Source organism: Notothenia rossii (genome assembly GCF_949606895.1).
Source record: "Notothenia rossii genome assembly, chromosome: 9".
NCBI lineage: Eukaryota > Metazoa > Chordata > Actinopteri > Perciformes > Nototheniidae > Notothenia > Notothenia rossii.
Genome location: NC_136907.1, coordinates 59682869 through 59710355, shown reverse-complemented (window position 1 = coordinate 59710355; position 27487 = coordinate 59682869). Strand labels below are relative to the sequence as shown.

General features: G+C 40.1%; 1 protein-coding gene and 1 long non-coding RNA gene across 3 annotated transcripts; both read left to right on the top strand.

The window, feature by feature from the left end:
- Nucleotides 1–1033: 1033 nt before the first annotated feature.
- LOC307018318 (anoctamin-8-like) lies at nt 1034–27294 on the top strand. 2 transcript variants are annotated; one of them, XM_079648515.1, is made up of 18 exons: nt 1034–1363; nt 4308–4418; nt 12677–12809; nt 13502–13640; nt 14237–14333; nt 14460–14576; nt 14750–14877; nt 15186–15347; nt 21651–21803; nt 22098–22224; nt 22434–22489; nt 22580–22654; nt 22962–23459; nt 24033–24173; nt 24278–24469; nt 24560–24691; nt 25460–25570; nt 25995–27294. In XM_079648515.1, exons 1-18 carry the CDS (start codon nt 1183–1185, stop codon nt 26637–26639), a joined length of 3198 nt encoding a protein of 1065 aa, XP_079504641.1. In that variant the 5' UTR covers nt 1034–1182; the 3' UTR covers nt 26640–27294. The 2 variants fall into 2 exon arrangements, with proteins under 2 accessions (XP_079504641.1, XP_079504640.1); XM_079648514.1 differs by having other exon boundaries at nt 25992–27294.
- On the top strand, nt 6474–7843 carry LOC307018320. The gene is made up of 2 exons (XR_013802411.1): nt 6474–7523; nt 7744–7843. It is a non-coding gene; the product is annotated as an uncharacterized lncRNA (long non-coding RNA).
- Nucleotides 27295–27487: the final 193 nt, after the last annotated feature.

Genomic DNA, 27487 nt, shown 5'->3' with positions numbered 1-27487 from the left:
TCCGGCAGCAACTTCGGGAGCGGTGGCAAAATCTTTGGCATGCCAAAGATGGCTTAAGATGCCCTCACGAATGGCCCGATGTTGCTACGATCAGAGCCGAATTTGAACATTTCCTTTATCGTGTGTCCATCTGGTTGTTTTATTGCACAACAAAATCATGTAAACGTATTATGTAAATAACCCAATTTGTGTTCTGTGAAACTAAAAAGGATATAATATATTATTTTGAAGGCGAGGAAGTTGTTGTTGCTATGGAAACAACATGACGGAGAAAACTTAATATCTTCTACATATAAAGACGGAGAAAGTAAAGAACAAAGTCGGAAAATATCAGTAAAGTATCATAATACTTTAACATAATTGTTTATGTTACTTTCGTTGCAGTTGTAGGTCTTAAATGTAATGTAAATGTTGCCTTTGTGTGTGGTTCGGGGCCATCTTCGTGCGAAATTCACAATTCCATATTCGTGTGTCCATCGGGTGTCAATTTCGGGACAGTGTGACAGGGGCTTTAAGCACAGTATTAGCTTGTATTCCCATGATAAATTGCCTTAGCTAAACCTTCAGCTAACTTATCCATACCCTACTTTAACTATATTTGTTTTTGCCTTTTGGCTAATTAGCTGTAAACTCGAGGCACTGGCAGTTAAGTAATTTCTTCATCTCCACTTACCTTCAGACAAGCCAAGAAAAGCCGACATAACATGGGACTTTAAGGTGGGAGGTGCTGCTGTCTGTCTGAATTGACTGCCGATGTCTGCACCGTTGTGCAGGAGACGGGGAGGGAAGGTAGAGAGAGCATTGGAACTTCACAGTCTAATCTCCCGACCTGATATTTTTTTTTTGTATGCAATCAACATATTTTTGGAAAGGGAAACTGTGCGCAAACAGCAGTAGATATGAATTTATTGAAAAAATGGGGGGAAAAGCACGGCACTTTCTCTGGAGGAAAGTGAGCGAGTGCGAGCGAGTGCGGTGTTCCCCTCAACTATGTCGTCACCACTCGGTCACGATTCCAACTGGTGAGCGTGTAGATGCCATGATAATGTTCCTCCTCCTCATCCTCCTCCTCATTTATCAAACACACTAAGGGTTCCCTTCACATGCAACGACCATGCAATACAAAACAGAGTGCTCCGTGCAGTGCGGTTTTCCAGCACCTCAGTGTTTGTGCACTATACCATGCAAGCGGTGAACGACGAAGCAGCTGATACCGACGCTACTGTAAACAGTAGCAGCACCGCTCACATCGACGACAGCTACAGGGCAAGGGAGAGGATGGAGAGGACGGTGCCAGCCGAGCAGCAGGACAGGACCAACAACCAGCAGCAGAGAACGGCCTTATCACCATCCGGGGTGCTCAGTGAGTGTCATAGGAAAAACAAGAAATAAATGTCCAGCAAGTAGCCTATGCCGTGAAGATCTGAGGCAGATGGGTATTTGTGTTGATTTTGGGGGAAAAGATGGGGATAAAATAGATTAAGCTGCTGTGTTGGGGCAATATGGTGCAGTCACTGATGCCTAATACACTTAACTGAATGATCACATGAGACTAAACGTCAATCGTCAGTGATTGGGTTTTGATGTCGGTGCCTTTCCTTTTTCCGATACATAGTGCGCATTCCGATTGAGACAGGCCCGGGAATAGTCAGGCTTTAGTGGTCCACAGGTGCGGGAGTCATATGCAGAGGTGCATGTCCCGACGGGCAGTAACACACTACTCTAAAGAGAGTAAATATTGTGTTGCAGGCTCAGATGTCTGTCAGCTGTGTGTGTTTTGGCTCAGGTGCTGAACACTTGAGCCATTCAAAGGAGAAACATTCAGTGGTGGTGAGTAAGCAAATAACTGTTATGGTTGTTTGTGGAATTGCATTTGGAGGTTTGGCAGCACTGCAATTTTAATTAAAAACAACTTTACAACGTTCGACAGGGATTTATGTTACTTAAGTGGGACCTCTCAATTTACCAATGGCACTTTCCATGGGCCCCTGAAATTATGAATTGTAGGCCTATGCCCATCTACTTGTAATACAAAGAGGAGAAACTATACTGTATGACTAACCTTGATAATCTTTTCCTGGGCAATGTCATTGCGGGTACTGCTTTAATGGGCTTCTTGACTTCACGCCAACTATTTTAAACCTTTGGGCAACATCTCAAACATGTGTATCATCAACACATGGATCATGATTGGTGACACTGGCTTTAAAATATGATATAAACATTATGATTACACTTAAAAGTCATGTTTTACATCTGATTTAACAGTATTTGTTGGAACTGTATGCTTCGCCCTAGATGTTTAGCAGTCGTTTAGAGGTGTAAATGGAAGTGTTTAAAAACTGGCTATGAGAGTTTGCATGCTCCACTCCAGTTTATTCCCAAGACAGTGTAGCCTCCCCAGGTCTATATGTAATGGTCTGTCTGATATGGACCCTATCTAGGCCGCCTACCTGCTTTTTGTGTATTGCATGCTGGGATCGCCGCAGATTAAAAATGATACACCCCAAATCTGTGAGCCTGAAACATATTACGTAGGAAATATATAAGAAAGATATTAGAATCGTTAAACAAAACCTTTTTTTCTGTGATAAAACTTGTGCTGTTCTGCCAACTGCAAGACATGAAGTTAAATGCACCAGGTGTGTTATATGACCTTGTATCAAGCTTAAAATATTAGATTTTTAACATATTTTTTTGTATACATTGGTGCAGTCATTTGCATGCTAGTTCTCTGCTGATTGCAGAATGATGGGTAAGAGACAAATACTTTTTTTCAGTTCATATTCATTTATTTAGAATTATAAATATTAGCTAACAGCAACAAATGTATAATGTTGGTAAATCCATGAGTGCAATTTATTATCAACTTCAACTAAGAAAAAAATATACACTTTCAAAAATCCATATCTTTCAATATATATACAGTATATATGAAAATCTATATCCAAGATTAATATTTATTGTGTTTATTTATAGCGTAATATATGTCAAGCTGCATAGCTGATGTTCAAAGTGTTGGACTTCATTTAGGAAGTAATTATGGGAGAGGTCTTGAGTAGAAATAGCTTGCCTTTGAATCACAATCAATTAGGATATTAAAAAAGAAAAAACATGATGCAATTTAAGGTGATAATCACCATAACTTAATAATGTATTGCTCAGTCCAAGTAAGAAGCTTCAAAGATGTAAGCCCAGTCTATTGAGCTTACCACAAATGATTACACGAAGAAAGAAAAAACCAGATTGTAGTATATCTTCTGCAAATGAATATTCAATCATCCATTATCTATGGTTATGTTGCTGTGAATGGATTCTGTGCTGCTGTCTGGCAGAGAAGTTTGCATGTCAGATATATCTACAAGAAGGAGGAGACGTGCTGAAAGTAAGTAATGCGATAATGTAGTTAGGCTGGAGAATGTGAAATCCCGATCGCAGACACATTTTGAGAGAGTGTCGAGGCAAATCAGGGACAATTAAGAGATTGGTCAGTTCCTGGGTCTATTCTGTCTGTGGGAGACAGAGAGTGCGACTCAAGAGCGAGAAATGTTGTATAAAAGGAGAAGAAGCGGTAAAAATGATGACTTCAGAACTTGCATTGTTGGATAGCACTCCTGCGAAGGCCTGCCGCTTTGCTTTCAAATGTAATAGTATTGGAGATAGACTTGAAAAGCCAGTTTGTTAATGGCTATTTACACAGCAGCCAGTTTACAGATCCTCTTTTTTTTAGCAGCGTTTGCTCAAAGTCTTATTACAAATGCAACACCCTTCCCGCTGGCTAAACATTTATCGTGGACCTGTTTGTACTTTCTTTCTTATCCCCTAAAGTTTCCATGACAGCAAATACAATAGGAAAACATGATGAATAAACAACATTACATTACATTGCATTTAGCTGACGCTTTTATCCAAAGCGACTTACAGTAAGTACATTCAACCAGGAAGATACAACCTTGAAGAAAACAGAATCATATAAGTACATTAGGTTTCATAGAGCCAAACATTTCAAGTGCTACTCAACTGGCTATAGATAAGCCAGTCCTTTATTAGTATATAAGTTCTTTGTTAGTAATTCTATCGCTCGAAGTGGAGTCGAAAGAGATGAGTTTTCACAACATCAGGGATGAGAGGCAGAACGATAATAATGACCAACCTGTCATCTGTGTCCTCTATCAACCTACTGACAAAATATCACCATCTGTCTGTCAAATTTCTCTCCAACACACTCTGTCTAACCCTCTTTAATATTAATTCTCTGTTACCATTTTAAACATTATTAACCCCTGCTGCCTTTCTTTTCCTTTTAGATAAATTGTTTGGCAAGCATCTTCTGCAGGCCAGGCACTATATTATGTCCCGTAAGTCTTGGCTGAAGATGGTGCCCACCGAGAACTGTGATATCCTGATGACATTTCCAGGTACAGTAAGATCCAGCCTGACCTCTTTGTTTGTCCTGCGATGAATCACGCACTGAAGGGAGGACAGCACATCCTCATTCAAACATGTTTTTGGTGGTCAGCCAGCCACTCAGAGGCATGACTTTAAATGCTCTCTGGGGATAATTAGATTTGGATTACTGTAGCTGTTTCTTTAGAACCAGCCCCTTGCTGCTGTATAATTTAAGAAATCTGCTTTTGTTGGCAGATACAATTGGAGGCATTTCATCCAACTAACTGCTGTTTGAATCAGACTGAAGAAATGCACACAATACGTTCTATCTTTTATGTTGCGTCTGTCTGTCAAAAAAAGGTGATTACCAATAGCTCTGGTGTTTGCAGTAAATACTGGTGCAAGCGTAAAAAGAACACCATCCACGCTTTAAAAAATCAAATGCAAAACTAGACCAAAAATCCAACAGCTCTTATTGAGATGTTTATACTAGAAACCCCATTTTATTCCACAGAGTTATTATATTTGTCCATACCAGCCGACCCTTTTTTTTCTTCAACTGCTTGCATTGCTTTCATACAAACTATGTATTTATACTTACTTCCTTAGAAAGTAGACTAAATTCCATTCTAGGTTTTTGTGATTATGAATAAGAAATAGTTACAAAGCTAAACATCAAGCAAAGTGCTGTTAGCTAACGTTCAGCCCATATACAAATATAAATATCCGTCATGTTCCTTTTAATGACCAGTGTTTTCATTTTTAGGTATCAAATAGTTTCAGGGTGATCAAAGTAGCTTAATTGAAACATAATATGCTGGCTACAGATGGCAGAAACTTCTGGAAGTAGTCAAGGTTATAGCCCGTCTTATGGAGCTATTTCAGGGTCATAAGTTTTGATCATTCAAAAAAATACAATTTATTTGAAAGTTCAAGTTTTTATCCTGAACTTTGAAAAATACAATGATGTATTCAAAATAAAAATAAGTATTTGAAATTATTTTTCAGGTTGAATATTATTTTTGATTCAGTTCAGCAATTTTTTGGAATAAAATATTTATTTTCAGATTTCACTTTTATACATATTTTGACATTTGAATCCTTATTTTTTTCAGTTGCAGATTTTTCGTTTTCAGATTCAAAACAATTATTTTTTCAGTTTCAAAACTTGTTTTTTCAGGCTTCACATTGCTTTTGACCTTCAGATCGTTTTTCACTTTCAGATCTTTTTTTTCGCTTTCAGATCTTTTTTTTTCGCTTTCAAACTTTTGACCCTGATGTTGCTTGGGGGGGCGGGGCTTACCAAAGAGTAGTTTGGCATCCTGAGTGACAGGCCTCCCTCTGTCATGTTGCCTTCATGGATGTTACAAAACTGAGATCAGCATCAAAGTTCCGTTAAGCGAGCTGTTGAACATCGTAGTTGGCAACAATCAAGTACCAATAAACTGTGCTAGAATGTGAAATTATGTATCCGCAACGAGCCAGCAGGTTGTTCTGGCGGACCTGACGCACATCCCCCGCTGTCTCACGGAGAGATAACGCAGGTCCTTCCTTCCTGCAGCGGTCAGACTATACAACCACCACAGCCCCTAGTAGACCCCGCACAAAACAACACAGACTATAACACCTATTGTTGATAAATACCAACTATGTGCAATATTTGCAGTATGTGCAATATATATATGCCGTTAAAAACTGTGCAATATATAGGCTACCTGGCTGCTAAATCCGCAGAACTGTCACAGGGTGTGTATTATGTAAAATGTGTAACTTTAAAAATATATATAATGTCTTTTTTTTATATTTAATACTTTTATGCATACTTTAGGTAACATTAAGCTGTCTTTGGCTCTTGTCTGCTGTAACAATGTAAATGTATTTCCTGTGGGACTAATAAAGGTATTCTGATTCTTATCGCAAAAACCAAGCCAATACTATGCTACGTTCATGGGGCTACGTGGAAGTGGGAAAGGACAACGCTTGATTGCGGATACGTGTTTCAGATTCTAGCACAGTTTATTGCTCTTATAGAGAGGCGAAGTCCCTCCCCTTCCGGGAGCCTCCATGGGACCCCGGAAGCGGAAAATTATACATTGAAGTCAATGGAGAGAGAAAAGTTATCTTTTGATCCCGTTTGAATTGTGCCACGAATGACACATATGATGTTTGTCAGTCTTAAACAATCATTTCCATGCAAAAAAAGTCACAGTTTGTCGTAAAAATGCTGAAATATAAGACTATGAATAATACGGAACTAGAAAGACTACAAATCCCAAATGCATTCTGGGTCGCGTAAGTGATGTCATAGGCGATAATGCTCCAAGACTGGTTGTGACTCGCAAAGCAAAGAGGAAGAAGAAGACTGATTTATTCCCTCCAATAAATATAAGAGATTGCTCCAATAAATTCACTTTTACAAGATGCCTGTGTGCTTTGTACGAGGTTTTAATCACAAAAGAGATCATACCACTTGCTCGTTCTATCGCTTCCCGTCTGATGAAAGGACCAGGAGTCGTCGGACCAAACATATCAGGTAATATACATGTTTTGCATGGAACATAGTCAAGTTAGCTACCTAGCTAGTAGCGAGCATGTTAGTTAGCATTATATTACATTACTTAGCCTTGTCATTTGTATTAGCCTTAACATGAAGTAAACCAAAATGTTAAACAGTAAGAGTAGTCATGATGGTAAGTATTTTGTGAAACATTTGAAGAGTAGCCTATCGCCCCCTCCACCAGGTGCTAAGGGGGCGGGAGGTAGGCTAAAGCCACATTAGTATCAGCGATCTTTTCTACTTAATGCTATCTGCACAAATGGTTAACATTGACCATTAAAAGATCAGGCAGTTCAGGGAGAGTCGAAGGAAGGAAGGCAGGCAGCTTTGCATGACATTCTTCTGGACGTGTTTCATTGTGATGATAGTGAGAGTGAGTCAATCTGTTTGTTGGAAAGACAGTAGTTGAGTGATTACTGAGAGAAAATTATTAAAAGAGATAATTATTCAGTGTTGTTACTTTAAAGTGTTGTTACTGACCTTTTTCTCTTTTATTTTCTTTACCTCACCTGTAACTGCTGAGACCCTGAGGAACATGCACACTGGTCTGACCTGCTCTGGCAACCTGATTTCCACTGTACGTAATAGTATTTGGTTATGGTATATTATTTATATACATCAAAGGCACAATGCACCCCTCAGAGACACACATGTATTGAGTGTGATATTTTGCATAGGTCATGTGAAATCATCTTTACATACTAGAAAACTGTAGGAGCGGCAACTTGTTTTGAAATTGAATTTTTAATATCCGATAATAAAGTTGATCTGTTTTCTTTATTCTTCTCTCTTCCCAGCTCCATCCATCACCATTCTCTGTTCCTGCAGGTCCTGCTTGCTAATCAATATTCATATTTTTTTACACAATTACAAATAAAGTCAATGTATTGTATGACATGAAGTTGTGCTTCATTCTGAGTCAATAATAAATTCATTCTGCCTTCAGCTGCAAAATTATTGTGGACTGCACCGACATCCATGTAGCTGCCCCCCAGTAAGATGAACCAAGCAAAGTTGACATACTCAACATACAGCTGTACTCTTAAGTTTACATGAAGAATTTGTGAAATATTGGTAATAGTAGGTTTAAATGATTATTAGTAATTCATTATATAATTTTCTCATCGTAGATGAGCAGACAGGGAGCAGATGAGAAAAGCAGAATATGCAGCTGCCATTTTCCACATGGAAAAGAGAAAGGGCCAAGTGTATTTGAGTGGACAAAAGAGAAATCCCAAATACGAAAAATTAAATTATACAATTAAAGATATGTATACAAATAAATATATATCCTATATACACCATCATGTATAATGATGGTGTATGATGTAGAAGGAAGTGTGGTAGATAAAAAGTAAATATAGTTACATACAGATCCATGTTACAGCAAAAGATGGAATAACTAAGAAGCACGCAGTATAATAATAATTACACGCAACAATTAAATAACTGCTCAGCATCTCCACCACAATCCCAATCTGCTGTGTCCTGTTTTCCTCCCCTCTGCATAACACCCCATCACACATACGAAACACAACGCAGAGTCCGAGGGTGTTAAGAGTATGTTTATTTAAATGTCCTCCTCTCTACTGGCCAACACAGGGAGCATATGCTGGGTGTAGAATTGTTCCAGGAGGAGGAGATTACCATGCCATGCAGGGTCTTTGGGGATGGGGATGGGGATGATGATCCCCTCCTTCGTGGTCCACAGTAGCAGAGACTCCGGTCTGTGATGTGCAGCTGTTATATAATATACAATACATTTTTTTGAAAAACATTTGATCAAAAAATAAGGATTTGGTCAGGATCTAGAGTCAGTGTGTAGTTTATTAATTAATCAATGCTCTCTACATTAGGAAAACACATACCAGTGTACCAGAGGGAGTCACACACAGCTGTGCCTAGATAACCAAACAAATTGACAACAGGGATGCAAACTCATCAGGTATGAAAAAGGTGACAAGGATCCGAGCCCCCTGACCCCACAGAATATCGGCTTTAAAATGAGGAATAACAGAGGATTTTAGCAGTCAGAACAACTAAAGCAGCAGTGTTAATATTAACAGAAACGCCATAGAGTCACATCTAATAGAAATATATAAAAAACATTTATTTTAATTGTGTAGCAGTCAGTTTATAATTTTGGCAGCACTGTTGAGCATTTTGAAAATGTATTTTCATGCCTCTGTGCAAGGCTTAGTCTTTCTATCTTTATAGCCACTGGTGTAAAGTAACTAAGTTCATAAACTCAACAAGTACTATACTTGGGCACAATTTTGAGATACTTGTACTTTACTTAAGTATTTCAATGTTTGGCTACTTTGTACTTCTACTCCACTACAGTTCAGAGGTAAATGGTCTACTTTTACTCCACTACATGTATGTAATACCTTTAGTTACTTTACAGATGTGGATGAATGATGTGAAATATAATCAAGTGTCAAATCAGACTTTAGTTCCACCTGGAGTAAATCCAAAAGCTACCCTGCCTGCAGTATACAAAGTCATTCAAACTAGCTGCACCTTTACCAGCTTTGATAACACTTTAATGATCAGTCATTATAAAACATATCATATTATTCTGAAATGGACCAATCTGCAAAATGACTACTTTTACTGTCGCTACTTTCACTATATTTTGATAATAATACTTTTCTACTTTTACTTGAGGAACATTTGGAATGCAGGACTTTTACTGTAACAGAGTATTCCTACACTCTGGTACTTCTACTTTTACTCAAGTACAAGAACTGAGTACTTCTACTTGTAATCAATTACAAGATATATACTTATACCACCTCTGTTTATAGCCTATGAAAAAAACGATTAGAAAACGAAGGCTAAAGCTAACGTTAGCAGATAGTGACAATGTATGCTAGTTGGCTAGCTCAACGATAATATTGGGACGGGAAAAAAAAACTTTTCAGTGCACATCACGCTCTGCCGCTCCGACAGGGAGCTCTACTGTGAACACCTGAACGGCCCGTTCTAACAGCTGTTCACCAGCGGTCCAGTCTGTGCCACAGTGACTCCGGACGCACAGTTAATATTAACGAACGCACCGTAGGTAATGTAGCTGCTGAAGCTAGACCATCATCGCCGAGCAGCAGAGGCTTATTATACATCATGAGCAGAGCCGACAGGCAGGAAGACTCGAGCACACAGCTCGCGCTTCATTATAATATATAAAAAAAAGCTCGCGGCCGCACATTAATCCGGGTCCCAGACCCCCTCCCATACCCCAAAAATACTTTTATTGCAGATCTACAGGAATCACAAAAACGACCTATTTTGGATTCAAAACGGAGAATTTCGCCGAAAGGTGACAAGTTTGCATCCCTGGACAAGATAACCAAAATCCTTGAATCTACACACAGCAAATAAACTCAAATGACACAACGAGATGTAAAAAGGAGATCACATAGTCGATATAGAACTGGCCGCTTCAATCTGAAGAGCAACTAAAACAAAACACGGGAGTGTATCTTGTTCTTGTGAACACTAATGTTATCCACAGCATACACAGACACCACAAAGTTCTTAAGGAGAAAACTAGTTGCTAAAACAAAACACGTTAGTGTACCTTGTTAGCTAGCTGACATTAACCTTAAACATTGCACTCATATTACTCACTGAAACCTTGTAAAGCCGGTCCCGCATGCTGGCTCTTACAGAACCGCTCCCTTTCGTGTATGTACAGCTCTCAACATGCCCAGACTTGTAGTGATTTTCACCTCGTTTTATACTTTTTCGCCTCATTCTGAAAGAAACAGGTGAAATTTACTAACGTGACAGCCATCTTTGTGATGGTGACGAGTATTGTGCGAGACCAGAGACCTGTAGTTCACTGAGCGGTTTCACACAAAAAAAATTGTAACTTCACAGTTTTACAACACATTTTTATTTTTTTGACTTGCAAAATGTTCTTTTAATTTGACAAACATCATATGTGTCATTCGTGGCACAATTCAAACGGGATCGAAAGATGACTTTTCTCTCTCCATTGACGTCAATGTATAATTTTCCGCTTCCGGGGTCCCATGGGTCGGAAGTAGATGGGCGGGACTTCGCCTCTCTATAGATGAGAGTAACACCTACGTCACTTCCGTGCAAAAATTACGGCCCCGCCCACTTTTGGGGAAAAACAACGCTGTCAGCTGAATGGCGGTCAATACAAATTCTGAAGTTTTTCCCCATCCGATAATTTTTTTTTGAAAACCGTAGATTTTTGGATCTTCAAAGAGCTCGATTACGATGGCCAGTCAGGCAAACAATTACATTCGATCATTGGTAATCGACAATCGGTCTTAATATATGGTTAAACTAAAATCAGTAGGCGAGGCTGTAATCTCTCCAGCTGTTACTCTCACGAGTGAGGCGGAACATAATAGTTTTATCATGCCAAAAAGCTGCTGTGTCGTTTATTGCACCTCAAACATTTAAAAAAATCCAGAGTTACGTGTTTCTGTACTTCCTCTAAGAAGAAAGGACAGTAACAGAAGATCTCTGTGGCTTCAGACTCGATCGCCATTCAAATGACAGCCGTGGTTTCCCCCAAAAGTGGGCGGGGCCGTAAAGTGACGTAGATGTTACTGTCATCTATGAAAATCAATAGCCTACTGCTATATTTAACCATATATCGAGCCCGATCGTCTATTTCTAATGGCTTAATGCAATTGTTTGCCTGTCTGGCCATTGGAATCGAGCTCTTTGAAGATCCAAAAATCTCCGGTTTTCTTACATTTCTGATCGGATTGGCAGAAACTTCAGAATTTCTATTGACCGCCGTTCAACTGACAGCATTGTTTTCCCCCAAAAGTGGGCGGAGCCGCTATTTTTGCCCGGAAGTGACGCATTTGTTACTCTCATCTATACCTTGTTGCCAGGTACCAGTGGCGGCTGGTGGAAATTATTTTAGGTGGGGCTATTGTAATGGTGAATAAACCACACAGGGAACATTTTGAGAAATTACCCCTTAAATTAAATTGGCTACACTATTTCATCGTTGCTGTTGTATGATTGGTGTTTAGCTACGGTATTTAGCGTCTACAGCACCTCCGCTTTTAGGGTTGACGTAGACCCAAACGTCGCCCGGAGGTCCCGCGATGTTGTTGCGGGAGCTGCTGCACTAGCTAACGCTCCACTAGCTAACGCTACATTAGCAAAACAAACGCTTATTTCTTTTGCAAATGGTGCGGCGGGCTTCAAACACGTTCCCCTCCACTGTTTTCAACCAAGCGCTAAATTAGATGTTTTCCAACCAAATACGGTTGAACTGACACTTCCCCATATTAATTTGTAAGTAGATTCGAAGATACATGAGTTTCTGATTGCCGCAAGCTGAAGCTTGTTTGCTAGGTTACTAGCTGGGTGTTCTCCAATAAGGGGCCGGGGGAAACAAAGTTAGTGATTACTGGTTCCATGTTGATTTAATTTAATACATACCGTCTTCTCAACCTATAGAAAATATGTTTGTGATATATCTAGAGAGAGATTTAGTCGGAGTGACCTTTAACTAACACCACCAGCCCACTGCTTCTACGCCCTTCTGTCTGGGCGGTGAACGATTAGTCTGGTTCAGCCTTTCTCATCCCCTCCTGCCTTTGGCAAACATGTCTGAAAACATGTAAAGAACTAGAGTAAAACAAAACAACCCTGCTGTTTTTAAATATTTAAATTGATGCTCAGATCCACTTTGAAACTTAAACTAACTTTCTCCTCTCTCTCCAGATACAATAGATGACCACACTCTGCTGTGGCTCCTGAATCAGATCCGTTTAGGAATCCCACAAGTAAGCATTCAGGTCCGGCAGCACAAACACACCCAGGCAAATGCCTTCTTCATCACGACAACGTTTGAGAAGTAAGACTCCAAAACTCACACTCAGACTGTGTGAGCGTGTGTGTGAGTGCATGCACGTACATGTGGGCACTTGTACTCCTGTCTTTTGTTTGTTCGGTTATCCTAAAACTTTTCACTTCGTATTTAACTGCATATTGAAGGGAATTCATTATGTTAATTAGGATCAGTCGGCCATATGTGTTTGCATTTATGTATGTTTTGAACAAAGGTAATACAGAATGTGATCATATTTGTCTTTTTAGTTTTGGTTTTAAATGCCTCTGTTAAAGGAAAACGAATAGTTCAACATATTGAATAAAGCTGTTGCCTGTTATTATCCTTATTAAACCGCCATTGTTATTTTTTGGACATGGACAGGGTAGCTGTTTCACTCTGTTTCCAGTTTCTATGCTAAACTAAGCTAATTGACTTACATACCTAGCTTCATATTTAGTGCACACACCTGAAAATGGGTTATCAACTGTTTCATCTACGCAAATGGCTTCTTTGAGCAGGCTTCAGAAAATTAACAAAAAAACACACTGAGAATTATCACTCAGTCACAGTTGTGAGAGTTTGTGTGATTGTGTGTGTTACAGTCTGTTGTTTGCATACCCTTAATCCGTCAAACATCTGCAGTCCAGCTCCACATAGTGTGAGTGCTCCATCAGGTTTAATCCTGCTGATCATTACCCCTCTCTCCTCACCCTCAGCTTACTGCGGGGAGCCGAGCAGATGGGCATGTACAAGGCCGTCAAACCACAGTTTGGTGGCGGGATGCGGCGCTTTTCCTGTGAGGAAGACAATATCTATGAGAACATAGAGAGTGAGCTCTGCTTTTTCACCTCACAGGTGAGAGGTTAAAAACTCTGTGGGCAATGTGAGCTTAATGTTCAGTTTGTATACTTATTGTTACTGTAGCAGCGAAATAAAGAAATACAACTGAAAATGTATCTCAAAATTAAGATGCCGCTTGTGCACCACCAAGCAAATATTGCGCAGGAAATATTTGAAGACCAGGGAAGAATATCATTTTCGTGCATTTATTATGCATGAAAAATTATTCCAATAATCCAAGATATTTAGAACAATGATTTCAACTGTAGCTTTCCTTTGTTTTAACCTTGTAAAAAAATATGTGTTCATTCTGGTGCGCCAATTCCACCACCACTTGTCTCCTATAAATACATTATCACTAGGTGCCCAAAACCACCTTCAAAATGAAGGCATAAAGTATTACCTTAATTAACAAACATAATTCAAATATAATGGTTAATTTAACAACAAAAACAGTTAGAATATAAATGTTTAATTACTAAATAAATGTATTGCTCAAACATTTACTATGGGTGTTTTTCTGTCCTGCTGTTATCTTCAGGAACAATCTATGTGTCTAAATAATATGCCTTATTTTTTTCTTAAACCCAATAACTATTGTTTTTCTTCAGGAGCGTCAGGGCATCATAAAGTATTGGCTGGACAATCTGCGAGCGAAACAGGGGGAGTTGCTCCACAACATTCACTTCCTGGAGGGACAGCCAATCAGTAAGATTAACTTATGTGTCTTTTCTGTATCTGAATAGCATCTGTCATTTGTTATCAATATTTATATGCAAAGTAAAATGTGTCCATATGTTCTGAATTCAATGTTTCATGATGTGTCCTCTTTAGTTCCAGAGCTGGTGGCTCGGGGGGTGATCCATCAAATGTTTCCTCTCCATGAGCAGAGGATCCTCAACCAGCTGATGACGTCTTGGGTCCAGGCTGTGTGTGAAAGGCAGCCTCTGGGTGGGAAATATTAACATTTTATTGTGAAAACACCTTTGTACCAGCAGGCCTGACTGTTAATAAATAGTCAAATCTAATACAGTAATTCTTTCGTATGAGGTCGTTCCTATTGTATTTGTTTGAGACGTAATGATTCTCAAAAATAGCTGTTTACATCTTCGTCTGCTTTGTAGATGATATCTGTGACTACTTTGGAGTGAAGATCGGCATGTATTTTGCCTGGCTGGGTTTCTACACTAACTCCATGCTTTACCCTGCCGTCATCGGCTTTCTGCTCTGGATACTTGCGGAGGCCGACCAGGTACTCGAAACCTATTCTATAATAAGATTTGTTATACAAGACTTGAAACAACATGACTGAAAATCACTCTTGTGTACTGATGCTTTCATCGTTATGCTAGGCATATCACTATCTACTGAGTCTATTTGGTTTGTCCCCACACATTTGATAGTTTACCTCTGCCTGCTTTGTCGAGAAAATAAGCACATTGTACGTTGAAACCGCACACAGTTCCTGCACCAACAAAACAAAGTACTGACACTACTTGTTGTAATCACACTCTGAAAGGTAATATAAGTGTCTTTTGATTCCCTCATGCTCATTCACAGACCAGTCAGGATATCTGCTGTGTGGTTTTTGCCCTATTCAATGTTGTGTGGGCGACGTTGTTCCTGGAGCGCTGGAAGAGGAGAGAGGCGGAGCTTGCCTACAGGTGGGGCACCCTGGACACCCCCGCCGAGTCTCTGGAGGAGCCCAGGCCGCAGTTCAGGGTGAGGACTGTTATTGAAGTTTGAGCATGAGCGTGTTTTGTTGTGGTTTACTAAAACATTTTATTCCTTCCTGCTGTATTTGCCCAAATTTACTCCCAAGCGTTCTTCCTCATTCTTTGATAAAGAGATATTATCTCACTATCCTAAGGTAACCTTGCAAACAGGCCCGGCTAGCTCAGTCGGTAGAGCATGAGTGTGTTTAGTTTTGGCTTACTAAAACATTTTTATTCCTTCCTGCTGTATTTGCCCAAATGTGCTCCCAAGTGTTCTTCCTCATTCTTTGAGAAAGAGATATTATCTCACTATCCTAAGGTAACCTTGCAATGTGTCAGTCTGATTGATTGACAGCACTTTTCAGTCGCAGACAATACCAGGAAATGTGATCCTCATGTTTACAAGTCTTCATTCAGCCACACTTTCCCGCCTTACCCCACCTCCTGTTGTGTGAATGAATAGAGATACCGGGGGAGGGGGACTGTTGGACCCCTACAAAAAGACATGAGATACCCCTTTCACACCAAGGCTTTTCCCGTTCTAGCTCCGTGCTAGAGCTTTTCTGGTTCAGAACCGGTTCTTCGGTTCAGCTCCCGCTCTGTTCACACAGCTCAGAGCCCGACTGGTGCTGCCGCTGCTGCGTCATGACGTCACTGATTTTCTCCCCAACAGTGCTAACTACAACAACAATGGGGGACTGCGTCGGGTCGATGATCGTGTTGCTTTTAATCATACGAAGCCAGATTAAATTAAATAATGACTTCTCCAACCTTGTACTTTTCTCCAGAGTGCCTTGGTTCATTGTTTATTAATGTGTTACAGCGGCATTTACCGACTGCAGCAGTTCTGGCTGCTCTTCCACAGGAGTTTATTCTCCCGTTAACTCACAGCAGCGGCCGCTGTAAAGTATTCACTGTCCGACTGTCACACAAGCAGCTAATACATAGCCCCAATTCCCCATAAGTGAATTTGTGTCAGTCTGAATTGATGCTGTTTGGCATCACAACGCTGTTATGAAAGTTTCTCTGGTATAAAATGGGTGATGTTAGCATAGCAACCGAAGCTAAACTGACTATAACTTGACTACTTGTTGCTATCCTACAACCCAGTCTCATGGCATTTCGTGTTATAGTCACGACATTTAATCTATTGATTCGTGTTCACCAACACGATTTCCCCCTTTTTTTTTCGTGTCACACAGAACTATTTTAAAAGCAACTGTATTTATATTGGTAGTATGTTTCGTGCGAGCAGCACGTCTATTTGTCCGTTCGTGTCTTGGAAGACCGGAAGCTGTGGGGTTCATAAAAACATGTTCTTACTCAATATCAAGGCACGATTATTGTTTTTCTTTTAAATCGTATAATGTCAGACTTTTTTTGTCATCTGTGAGGAAAAGAAATGGGGCTCAGAGCCTCAGAATACTGAAATCTGTATTTTTTAAAATCTTTTTTTCCTTCTAATTTGTTATTCTTTTCTAAATAACACACTGTTATTTACTCACCAATAACACACAAGTATCCTTTTTTTTATTTATTTGTTTAATTCCATAATCTCTGGCTTTTTTGGCGTTCTTCAGGAACTGAATTTCAAAATAAAAATAACCTGAAAGAGACGTAGGTCTATAAGGGACATTTCGAGCATCATTGAGATACACAGCCACTGAACTGATTACCCAAGATCCTCAGCTATGGTTTAAGCTCGCTGATTGGATGTTTTAGCCGCAATGCATGTAGGGATATGGTGTTAATGCGATATGAAATCCGAAAAACTTTTTTTTATAAAGAAAATAATACTTTATTCTGAGTGTTCTTGCTTTTTCTTTGAAAGTCATCACATAACGACATTGTAATACTCGGTTCGGCTGTATTACATATTACAGATCTGCCGTAGTTCTTTATTTATAGAGCCCTGATGAGAAGACCTTTGGAAAAACTGGAAGAAATATATATATATATATATATATATATATATAACATATATATATACACCATAACGGTGCACAGCTGATGTAAAAGGACTTGTAGTTTTTAAAGATATTACTGATTTTCTTTGAATACAAGAATGTAAATACTGAGTCTGAAATAATATAGCAATATGCTGTAAAATTATGTGAAAACATGAATAAAACTGCACATCTTCAGATGTTGTACATACATAAGTGTCTTACACTAATAATGCAAAGTTATTATGGCTGTGTGTACCTTGTGTGCACCGCCTAGTGGTTAAAGCACGTTATTGAATTATTGTTTTTATGTGTTATATTTGATGAAAAAAATATTAAGAGTACATACTTTCATAGGGGGAAAGTAGAAAGTCAATGATAGAAATATAGAATATAGAATATAAAAAATCAAGAAGATACTATAAGTGATCTCTACAATAAAACAGTTTAGTGCAGGATGTACAAAGATATTAATAGGAGGATGTGCAAAACAGAAAAACGAATTAACCTTTATTTAAACATTAAATAATACTTTAGGTTAATGTCTTCTTTTAAATAAGAAAAAAGCTTTGGGGGTATCAAAAGATAAATATTAAGCCTGATAAAGTACTTAACGTATAATATATTGCTTTCCTGCAATGTTAACTATGTTGAAGCACTTATTTTAACTGATATTATACATATGAATTATACTCTTATGTATGTAGATAGTATAAGACATGTGCAGAATATGCAGTTTAATAGTGGAGGTATACACATATTGATAGATGTCTTGTAATGCACTATTGAGGAACCTCAGCGACCCAAGTTTTTCATTCATTGCATAACTACACCATAGTTGTGTATATGATATGTCAATAAACCTTAGAAAATCTTGAAATCTTGAAAGGGATTAGCAAAATAGCCATAATACAGTCTTTAATTAACTATTAGTAGAGAATAACGAGTAATGAATATACTTTATTACTCGTTTCCATTCATGTCAATTGCAGATAAATGTGTAGTCTTCTCAAGCACCAAATATCTCTCCTGATTGTTGGCACTTGACAATCACCTTCCCTGAATTTTACTCAGGTGTAACTAAAGTCTGCTTTAAGGGTTGTTTATATTTCACATCATTAATCAGAATCTGCAAAGTAACTCAAATAAATGTAGTGGAGTAAAAATACCAGGTTAACCTCTGAATTGTAGTGGAGTAGAATTACAAAGTAACAATGAGCTGTCATGTGGGTATATATTAATGCTGCGCATTATGGACACAAGCCATTTTCACCCATTTATTAATTATATGTTTTATATTTGATAAAACCAATGTGTTTAATACTGGCAACTTCTAATTGTGGGGAAAATGAAAACGTTCAGTAGAGACGTCCCACAGAACATTTTGCGAAACACAATAGCCAGCATGTGTAGTTCTGGGGGGGTGTTTGATTCCAGTTTTGGATAGTCTGGCGTGGTTTTGTTGCATTTCAAACAGCTGTTTGACGCTCGGCGTAACCTTGGCGCACTGCCACTCCAACATCCAATCCCAGAGCTTGAAGAATAATCACGGGGACAGTAGTCCTAAACGATAGCTGGGGATTATGGGTAGTGTAGTGTCCGACATTATACGCTTTAAAATAAAAACATGTGAACCCTTTGGAATTACCTGGATTTCTGCATAAGTTGGTCATAAAATGGAGGAAGCCACTGCTGTCCAGAAAAAACATTGCTGCACGTTTGAAGTTTGCAAAAGAGCTCCTGGATGTTCCACAGCACTACTGGCAAAATATTCGGTGGACAGATGAAACCAAAGTTGAGTTGTTTGGAAGGAACACACAACGCTATGTGTGGAGAAAAAAAGGCACAGCACACCAACATCAAAACCTCATCCCAACTGTGAAGTATGGTGGAGGGAGCATCATGGTTTGGGGCTGCTTTGCTGCCTCAGGGCCTGGACAGATTGCCATCATCGACGGAAAAATGAATTCTCAAGTTTATCGAGACATTTTGCTGGAGAACTTAAGGCCATCTGTCCACCAATTGAAGCTCAACAGAAGATGGGTGACGCAACAGGACAACGACCCAAAGCACAAAAGTAAATCAACAACAGAATGGCTTCAACAGAAGAAAATACGCCTTCTGGAGTGGCCCAGTCAGAGTCCTGACCTCAACCCAATTGAGATGCTGTGGCATGACCTCAAGAGAGCGATTCACACCAGACATCCCAAGAATATTGCTGAACTGAAACAGTTTTGTAAAGAGGAATGGTCCAAAATTCCTCCTGACCGTTGTGCAGGTCTGATATGCAACTATAGGAAACGTTTGGTTGATGTTATTGCTGCCAAAGGAGGGTCAACCAGTTATTAAATCCAAGGGTTTACATACTTTTTCCACCCTGCACTGTGAATGTTTACATGGTGTGTTCAATAAAAACATAAAAACATATAATTGTTTGTGTTGTTTTAGCTTAAGCAGACTGTGTTTGTCTATTGTTGTGACTTAGATGAAGATCAGAACACATTTTATGGACAATTTATGCAGAAATCCAGGTAGATTCAAAGGGTTCACATACTTTTTCTTGCAACTTTACATTGCTTTTAAAATCGTTCTGTGTGACATGAAAAAAAGGGGAAAATCGTGTTGGTGAACACGAATCAATAGATTAAATGTCGTGACTATAACACAAAATGCCGTGAGACTGGGTTGTATCCTATTGTGGCGTAAGCCGTTTTCTACAGGCACATTTTACCGGCGTATTTTTCATTATGATTCTACTTGTGATAGTCGGACATGAAAACCTGTGCAGCCCATGTATTGATTCCATCCGATAGCTGCTATAATACAAAACAAAACGTCTGCCTGCTCTCCACAATGATCAACAGCGAACGGATGGTCAAAGTAAGGTACAAATAAACAGAATCTCACTAAGCCTAGTTAGTGTTGCCTAACTTTATAAAGTGTGTTCTTTTTTTACAAGTGTGTGGTCGCGTTCTAGTCACTTTGCTCAGCGCTACTGCTTGTTACAACTTTTATTTGCCGTTAGCTCAGGTTAATCTCGCTCCCCTCCGACGTAAGCGTGAAGTATGCAGAGCTTGCTTTCTAGACGGACAACCTTTTGGTGCTCGAAACGAACCGGATTCTGGAGCTTAGAGGCGGTGTGAACAGGAAAAACCGGTGCTTTTCAAGCTCCAGCTCTGAACCGGCCCTGGAACCGCGTTGCTGTGAAAGGGGTATGAGTGAAGGGTTAAACAGGCCCGGCTAGCTCAGTCGGTAGAGCATGAGTGTGTTTTGTTGTGGTTTACTAAAACATTTTATTCCTTCCTGCTGTATTTGCAAAAATGTACTCCCAAGCGTTCTTCCTCATTCTTTGAGAAAGAGATATTATCTCAATATCCTAAGGTAACCTTGCAAACAGGCCCGGCTAGCTCAGTCGGTAGAGCATGAGTGTGTTTAGTTGTGGTTTACTAAAACATTTTGTTCCTTCCTGCTGTATTTGCCCAAATGTACTCGCAAGTGTTCTTCCTCATTCTTTGAGAAAGAGATATTATCTCACTATCCTAAGGTAACCTTGCAATGTGTCAGTCTGATTGGTTGACAGCACTTGCACAAATTTTCAGTCGCAGACAATACCAGGAAATGTGATCCTCATGTTTACAAGTAGAGTGTCTTCATTCCCCACGTGCTGTCAGAGGAGAGGGGGGGCAGCCCTACTTTCCCGCCTTACCCCACCTCCTGTTGTGTGGTATGAGTAGAGATACCGGGGGAGGGGGACTGCCCCTACAAAAAGACATGTGAGTGAAGGGTTAAACAGGCCCGGCTAGCTCAGTCGGTAGAGCATGAGACTCTTAATCTCAGGGTCGTGGGTTCGAGCCCCACGTTGGGCTCAAAACTTTTTAGGGAGACACTTCTGGCAACAGCACCATGTTGATTCAGAAGGATGTGATGTAATGATAAGAATAAAAAGAACGTGGATAGGATAGACAGCAATCGCTCATGTGTGATTGGGGTTTTTTGTACAACTACTTTGTGGTATTTTTGGTAAACCTGCTATTTTATACTCCACTATATCCAAGAGCAAATATTGTATTTTTTAAAACTGTTTACAGCTTACACCATGCACCAGCTCCATGAACACATTTCTAATGATAATTCAATAATATAACATATATTATTCTGAAATGGGTCGTTTTCAAGTATTTCTTTAACCTGACACGCAACAGCATAAATATAAATGCAATCACACAAGCAAGCCGTTATTATGCTGTACATTTTGCACAGTCATTTCAAATCCATTCTTCCTGTAGATTAATGCAGTCACACAAAAAAAAGAGTCTGATACCTTTCCTGCTTTCTTGTTTTCTCCTCCTCTGCTGTATATGCAGGGCGTGAAGCGCTGCAGTCCAGTAACGGGCTGCGAGGAGTTCTACTATCCGCCCTGGAAGAGAGCGATGTTCAGATGGCTGGTCAGCCTGCCCATCTGCATCCTTTGTCTCTGCTTCGTCTTCCTCGCCATGCTCCTCTGCCTGGAACTGCAGGTTGGAACAGATAACACAGCAATATCGAGAAATTACAAGAATTGGAGTAGATACTTTCTGGGGCTGATATATGGGGATGATATTGTCTACACAGAACTCTTGTGAGCATTTTAACCAGGCCATATTGAAATCAATACTAAAACATCACATTATTTTACAAACAGGTTAAACAAAGCACATTCAAAGGGGCCTCTTGCCAGTTTGTATTCATAGCCTTTTAAAAATAGCTGTGGGAGTAGATATGGATGAATATCACTTATTAAATATGTATCATGTTTCTAATGCACCGCGCAGGAAGTGGTGATGGAGATTCAGGAACTACCCAGTATCACAAGATTTATTCCCAAGATACTGCTGGCCATTACTGTGACCATTTGTGATGAAGTGTACAAGAAGATTGCCAAATGGCTCAATGACATGGGTAAGAGACACAAAGTGACAGTCTGGGCATAACAGTGGAAGTGTTATCTCTGTGATATATTTAAAAGGAAATATTTTATAAGAAAATACATTGAAATTGATACGTTTGCCCATGAGTCTTTTAGCGATGAAGTTCCTGTGTATGCATATCCAAATGATATCCAAAGCTTGTTTGCTGTACAAATGTTTCACGTTGTGTTTTTCACTCAGAGAACTACAGACTACAGAGCGCCTATGAGAATAATCTCATCATCAAGATGGTCTTTGTAAGCCATGCATCCTCCTCTGTTTGTGGCACAATTAGAACTTACCTCGATTCAGTGGGTGTTTAACTTCCTCTTTCTTTTTTTTAACAGTTTGAATTCATCAATTCCTATCTCAGCCTTTTCTACATCGGATTCTACCTCAAAGACATGGAGCGACTTAAGGAGGTAATAACAACAGTTGGAAATATCGCAGACAATAAGATAACATATTTGTTTTAAAGTGCCAATATGTCCCTAAACTGGAGCTACTGGGGCCCAAAGTCTAATATTTCAGCCCACCTTAAAGCAATGATTGGACAGCTATGTGTCCTCTTGTATGTCTGAAGTACATTTTGAGTTGATTCATTGTCAATTCATGTGCCAGTAGATGTCCCGGGATCAGTGACCTGCGTTTGTACCTTCAGTCAGACTGAAAATCTTTATGTGTTTGCTAATCAACTTTGGAATGGTTTGGTTGTCCTTCTGCTCACAGATGCTTGCCACTCTACTGATCTTCCGCCAGTTCCTACAGAATATCAAAGAGGTCCTCCAGCCTTATCTCTACGAGCAAAACAAGCTGGGCGTTTTCACCCCCAAGGTGTTGTGGGAGCTCCTTCAAACCATCGTACTGAAGTACGGCCGCCTGGCTCTGGGAAAGGTCCAGGCCTCGATGACAGCCTATTCCTTCCTGGGCTCGAGTGGGATCCCTGTCAGTCACACGGCCAACGGAAACCCAGAGCAAAAGAGAAGAGGGGATCTGAAAGCTGGATTCAGGCTGTCAGAAGAAGAGTGGGACATGAATGACGGCAATCTGAAGAATCGTAAAGTCAGCTTCACTGAGAAGGTCGACTACCAGGACGTCACGACAGAAGCGCTGCCAGTGAATCGCAGCTTCCTGGAGGACAGTCCCACAATGGTGGAGGAAGGGATGGATCCGCCCAGTATGTTTGACAGCTGTGATGAGGACAGCGATTGGGAATCGCCGGCACAGGTATGTGGTATATTTTTATTATTACAAATGATTGGCCTCTTTGTTTTCAGTTTGCTGGTAAAGGATTCATTGTCCATTTCTTTGTAATTTTATCTAAATTGCCGTGCCACCTTCACTATTTTAAATAAACGAAAATGATAGATGATCCAAACTCTTGTTTCATGTAGTTTAACTAGTGAAAGGGGCATTGTAGGAGCCATATGTTAAAATGTATAGTTTGATATATTTGTATATTATAATCCTTTGTTGATAGTCTTATTATATCATTTATTTGAACCAGCCGTTTGGAATTGACGGCATAGACGACCAAGAGTGTGTGGGAGAGAAACTCCTTTGCAGACCAATAACATACACAAAAACCTATAGAACACACTGCAGAAAAGTGGAAAACAAGATTAGCATAGCAGGGCTTCCTTAAGTTGTATCAGATCTCGAGACCTAGATGTCATTCATCTTTGTAGACTGATGAAAATGAAACTATCCATTCCAAAGCTGCAGAAATGTAATTGTCATTATTGTCACTTGCTAGAAATATTGTAGACCAAGGATTATGCTACTATGTCCTCTCCAAAGGAATTGCAGTCTTTCTGTCAGAGAAGAAATAACGTGAGTGAGGTGAAAGAGAATAAGAAGTCATGGATCGATCCACCAGAGGAACCCAAAACGGTCACTCTCACTCAAGCTGAGATTGAGAGCTGTATGCAGACATATGAGGTAGATCTTTTGATGTTCATTTTTTCTTCTATCATACAAAAACAACTATTTTGAATTTGCCGGTGAAAACAATACCATTGTTTTATGTGGTTTGACCAAACAAGGACACGCTTCTGGACTACCAAGAAATGTTCATCCAGTTTGGCTACGTGGTGCTCTTCTCCTCTGCGTTTCCACTGGCGGCCATGTGTGCTCTTATCAACAACATCATCGAGATCCGCAGCGACGCCCTGAAGCTCTGCACCGGCCTGCAGAGGCCCTTTGGACAGCGGGTGGAGAACATCGGACAGTGGCAGGTCAGTGTGCTTCGCTCCGGGTAAATGTCACAAACGCCCTCCAGGCTGCATCTCATAGCCTGTGCACATTTCTCTTTCTCTCAACATCAGACTGCAATGGAGGCCATGGGCTTGATAGCTATTATAGTGAACTGTTACCTGATTGGTCAGTGTGGACAGCTGCAGCGTCTGTTCCCCTGGTTGAGTCCTGAGATGACCATCATCTCCATCGTATTACTGGAGGTACGCACTCTGCTTGTACTGTCTATACTAAGTTGGTCGTTTTAAGAGAATGTACTTTTATTCCCCAGTAGCAAACTTTGTATTACTACACAATAAATACAAATGTGCATGGCCTGCTGTTTTTTGTTGTGGTTTTGTAAAACCGTAAAAATATTTTATATATCTGACCTCACAAGAGGTTTTGTTATGTGTATGAGATGTGATGTTTGGTATGTAAGAAAATAAAACAAACAGAATAAAGCCCTATTCACACCAGACTACTGTTATCGGGGGACCGCTTAAATAATTTTGGAGGTAGTCTTTCATTTCAATCTCTTGGTATATCTGGACCTTGGTTTCTGGTCAATCATTTAATATTATTAAATACAATATTATAAAATTACAAATTAAGTTTTGACAGCATTTTTGGTGTGTAATCAAGAGGACACATCAAGCATAGAGACCCAATAGCACCGGAGCAAGAGGTATGTGGTAATTATTATAAAACTGAAATAGGCCTTTAACATAATACTTAGAATATAAATATTAAAATAATATTGTTATTTCTATTATAAGCAGAGAGCCTTGATATTGTGTCCTTGGTATAATGTCAGTAAATCCAAGTAATATTCTGACTTAGTACATCCCGCGTGAATGCGGTGCACCCGCACACAGACGTCCCCTGGTAGAACTGCACCTGTGCGAATAGGGCTTGAGAAACATAATGTGAATGTTCCTTGATGTACCTGTGTGTTGAGCCTGTCCCTTTGTGGTCTCGGTGGTTTACAGCACTTTGCAATCCTCCTAAAGTACATCATCCATGTTGCCATCCCTGATATCCCTGGCTGGGTAGCAGAAGAGATGGCCAAGCTAGAGTACCGACGAAGGGAAGCTTTCAAGGTATGGTTGTGTCATAGCTTGAAAGACCTTCGGCCAAACTAAGGCTTGCTGGAATCGTATTTCTACAAACGTACCCCTTTGTGTTCCTTGGTCTGATTGTTGCAGCTCTTTCTGACTTCCCAGGAGAAATAACTATGTTTTTGTCTGTATTATTATCACATAAGTAGCACTTGTCCTGATGGTGTCTCCGATAAGTCTTGTCAAGCTATAAATACACATTTATTGTAAACAGGCTTGTTTATATGAGCCTTCTACTGGATAGGATGACAACTTCTTCAACAGTGAAGATGCAAAATGAGAAATGGCAGTTTACTCTCAGCATCACTCATGCAGTGTTATCGTCTCTATCACCGTGTCTTCCTTGTCCTACCTGTGACTCCTTTTCCTATTGTGTCTTCATTTTAACACACCTCTTCATCAGAAGCATGAACAGCAGGCCCAGCAGCACTTCCAACATCAGCTGAGACGCCGGCGAGAGGAGGAGCTCCAGCGCCAGGCGGAGCAGCAGGCGGAGGCCCGGCAGGAGAGCGAGCACAGGGCCGACGCCCAGCACCAGCACCACCATGACAAGGCATCGGGGGGCAAGGCAGGGGACAAACCCAAGAGACCCAGCTCTCTCCTGGGGAACAACAACGTGATGAAGCTGAAGCAGATCATCCCTCTCCAGGGGAAGTTCTCCTCCGGTACCTCACGCTCCCCAGCCCAGTCCCCAACGGGAGGAGAGGCCAAGCTCCCAGGGTTTCTGAAGTTCTTGAAGTCGCCCGAGGTGAAAAAAGAGCCTGCAGTGGCCACCGGGGCGCAGGGCTCCACGGGGACCTCGGCCTCGCCCTCCACTGGCCCCGAGAGGTCACAGTCCCCCAATAGGACATTCAGTCCTGGGAAGCTGTTCAGTTTCAGCAAATCAGAGGGGACTGTGGTGTGTGTGAACGGGACACAAGCACCGCCCCAACCTGCTAACGCTCAGCCCAGCAGGGGCGACTTAAACTCAAGCCTGGAGGAACTCCCCTCCAATGAGTCCGATAAAGGAGACTCAAGACAATTGACTGATTCAGATAACTCAAAGAGCTAATAGATGTTCACTGTACCAGTGTAATGTTATGAAAGGAGAACAGTGGACAAATGCAACATTCAAGGACACACCTGTACCGTAGGAGAACACATTACTCAAAGGACCACATGTAAGGTCAGCCAACTTCACTCTTGATGCAACTTACTTTGCACAAAGTATTATACTGTATTTATTACCACTTTATTAACTAGCTTCCATGTAAGATATGTACAGTAAGTGTAACCCTCTGAACAGAGATGTAGAGACCTTAACTGAAAGGTAAAATAATGCATGACTGCCTGGTTTTCAACAGCACCAGAACCGATAATGTTAATGTAAATGATATTTTTTATGAATCAGGACCTGATCATGAATGAGCCATTTGTCAAAGGACAATAACAGCAGCTTCCCATCCCAGGTGTGTTCCTCATCCTGATGCCAGTACTGAATGCATGTTCTGCATGTGTTACACCTCCATCATGTCTTTTCAGTTGTGAAGCACTTTCCAAGCCATCAGATTCTTCCGCAATAGGTCAGATTATATTCACTGTGACCATGAAAAATATATTCTATTTTTCTTAACTTTGATTTTCTATGAATTATTTTACTACATGAATTTGCGAATGTACTTCTTTGATGCAAATAAATGTCACTTTAATAAACATCCATCAAGAGATATAGCATTGGCTGATTTTGTTAACGGTGAAATATAATCACTGGGTGGTAGGTATTTCCTGGAGGGACATTTATGTAAACTAAATTGTTGGGGAAAATGATAAAACTGAAATCAGAATATACACACTCTTATATCGACACACACTTAAGAAGGATATATTTTCCAGGGATTTCAATGGAATTGAAAACTACAG

Bases quoted from the DNA above. Each gene is read 5' to 3' on its own strand.
- LOC307018318 (XM_079648514.1), top strand. From the start codon at position 1,183: ATGCAAGCGGTGAACGACGAAGCAGCTGATACCGACGCTACTGTAAAC. The intron at 12,810-13,501 runs GTAAGACTCCAA...CCTCACCCTCAG, and splicing joins ATCACGACAACGTTTGAGAA to CTTACTGCGGGGAGCCGAGC. The intron at 22,655-22,961 runs GTAATAACAACA...TTCTGCTCACAG, and splicing joins ACATGGAGCGACTTAAGGAG to ATGCTTGCCACTCTACTGAT.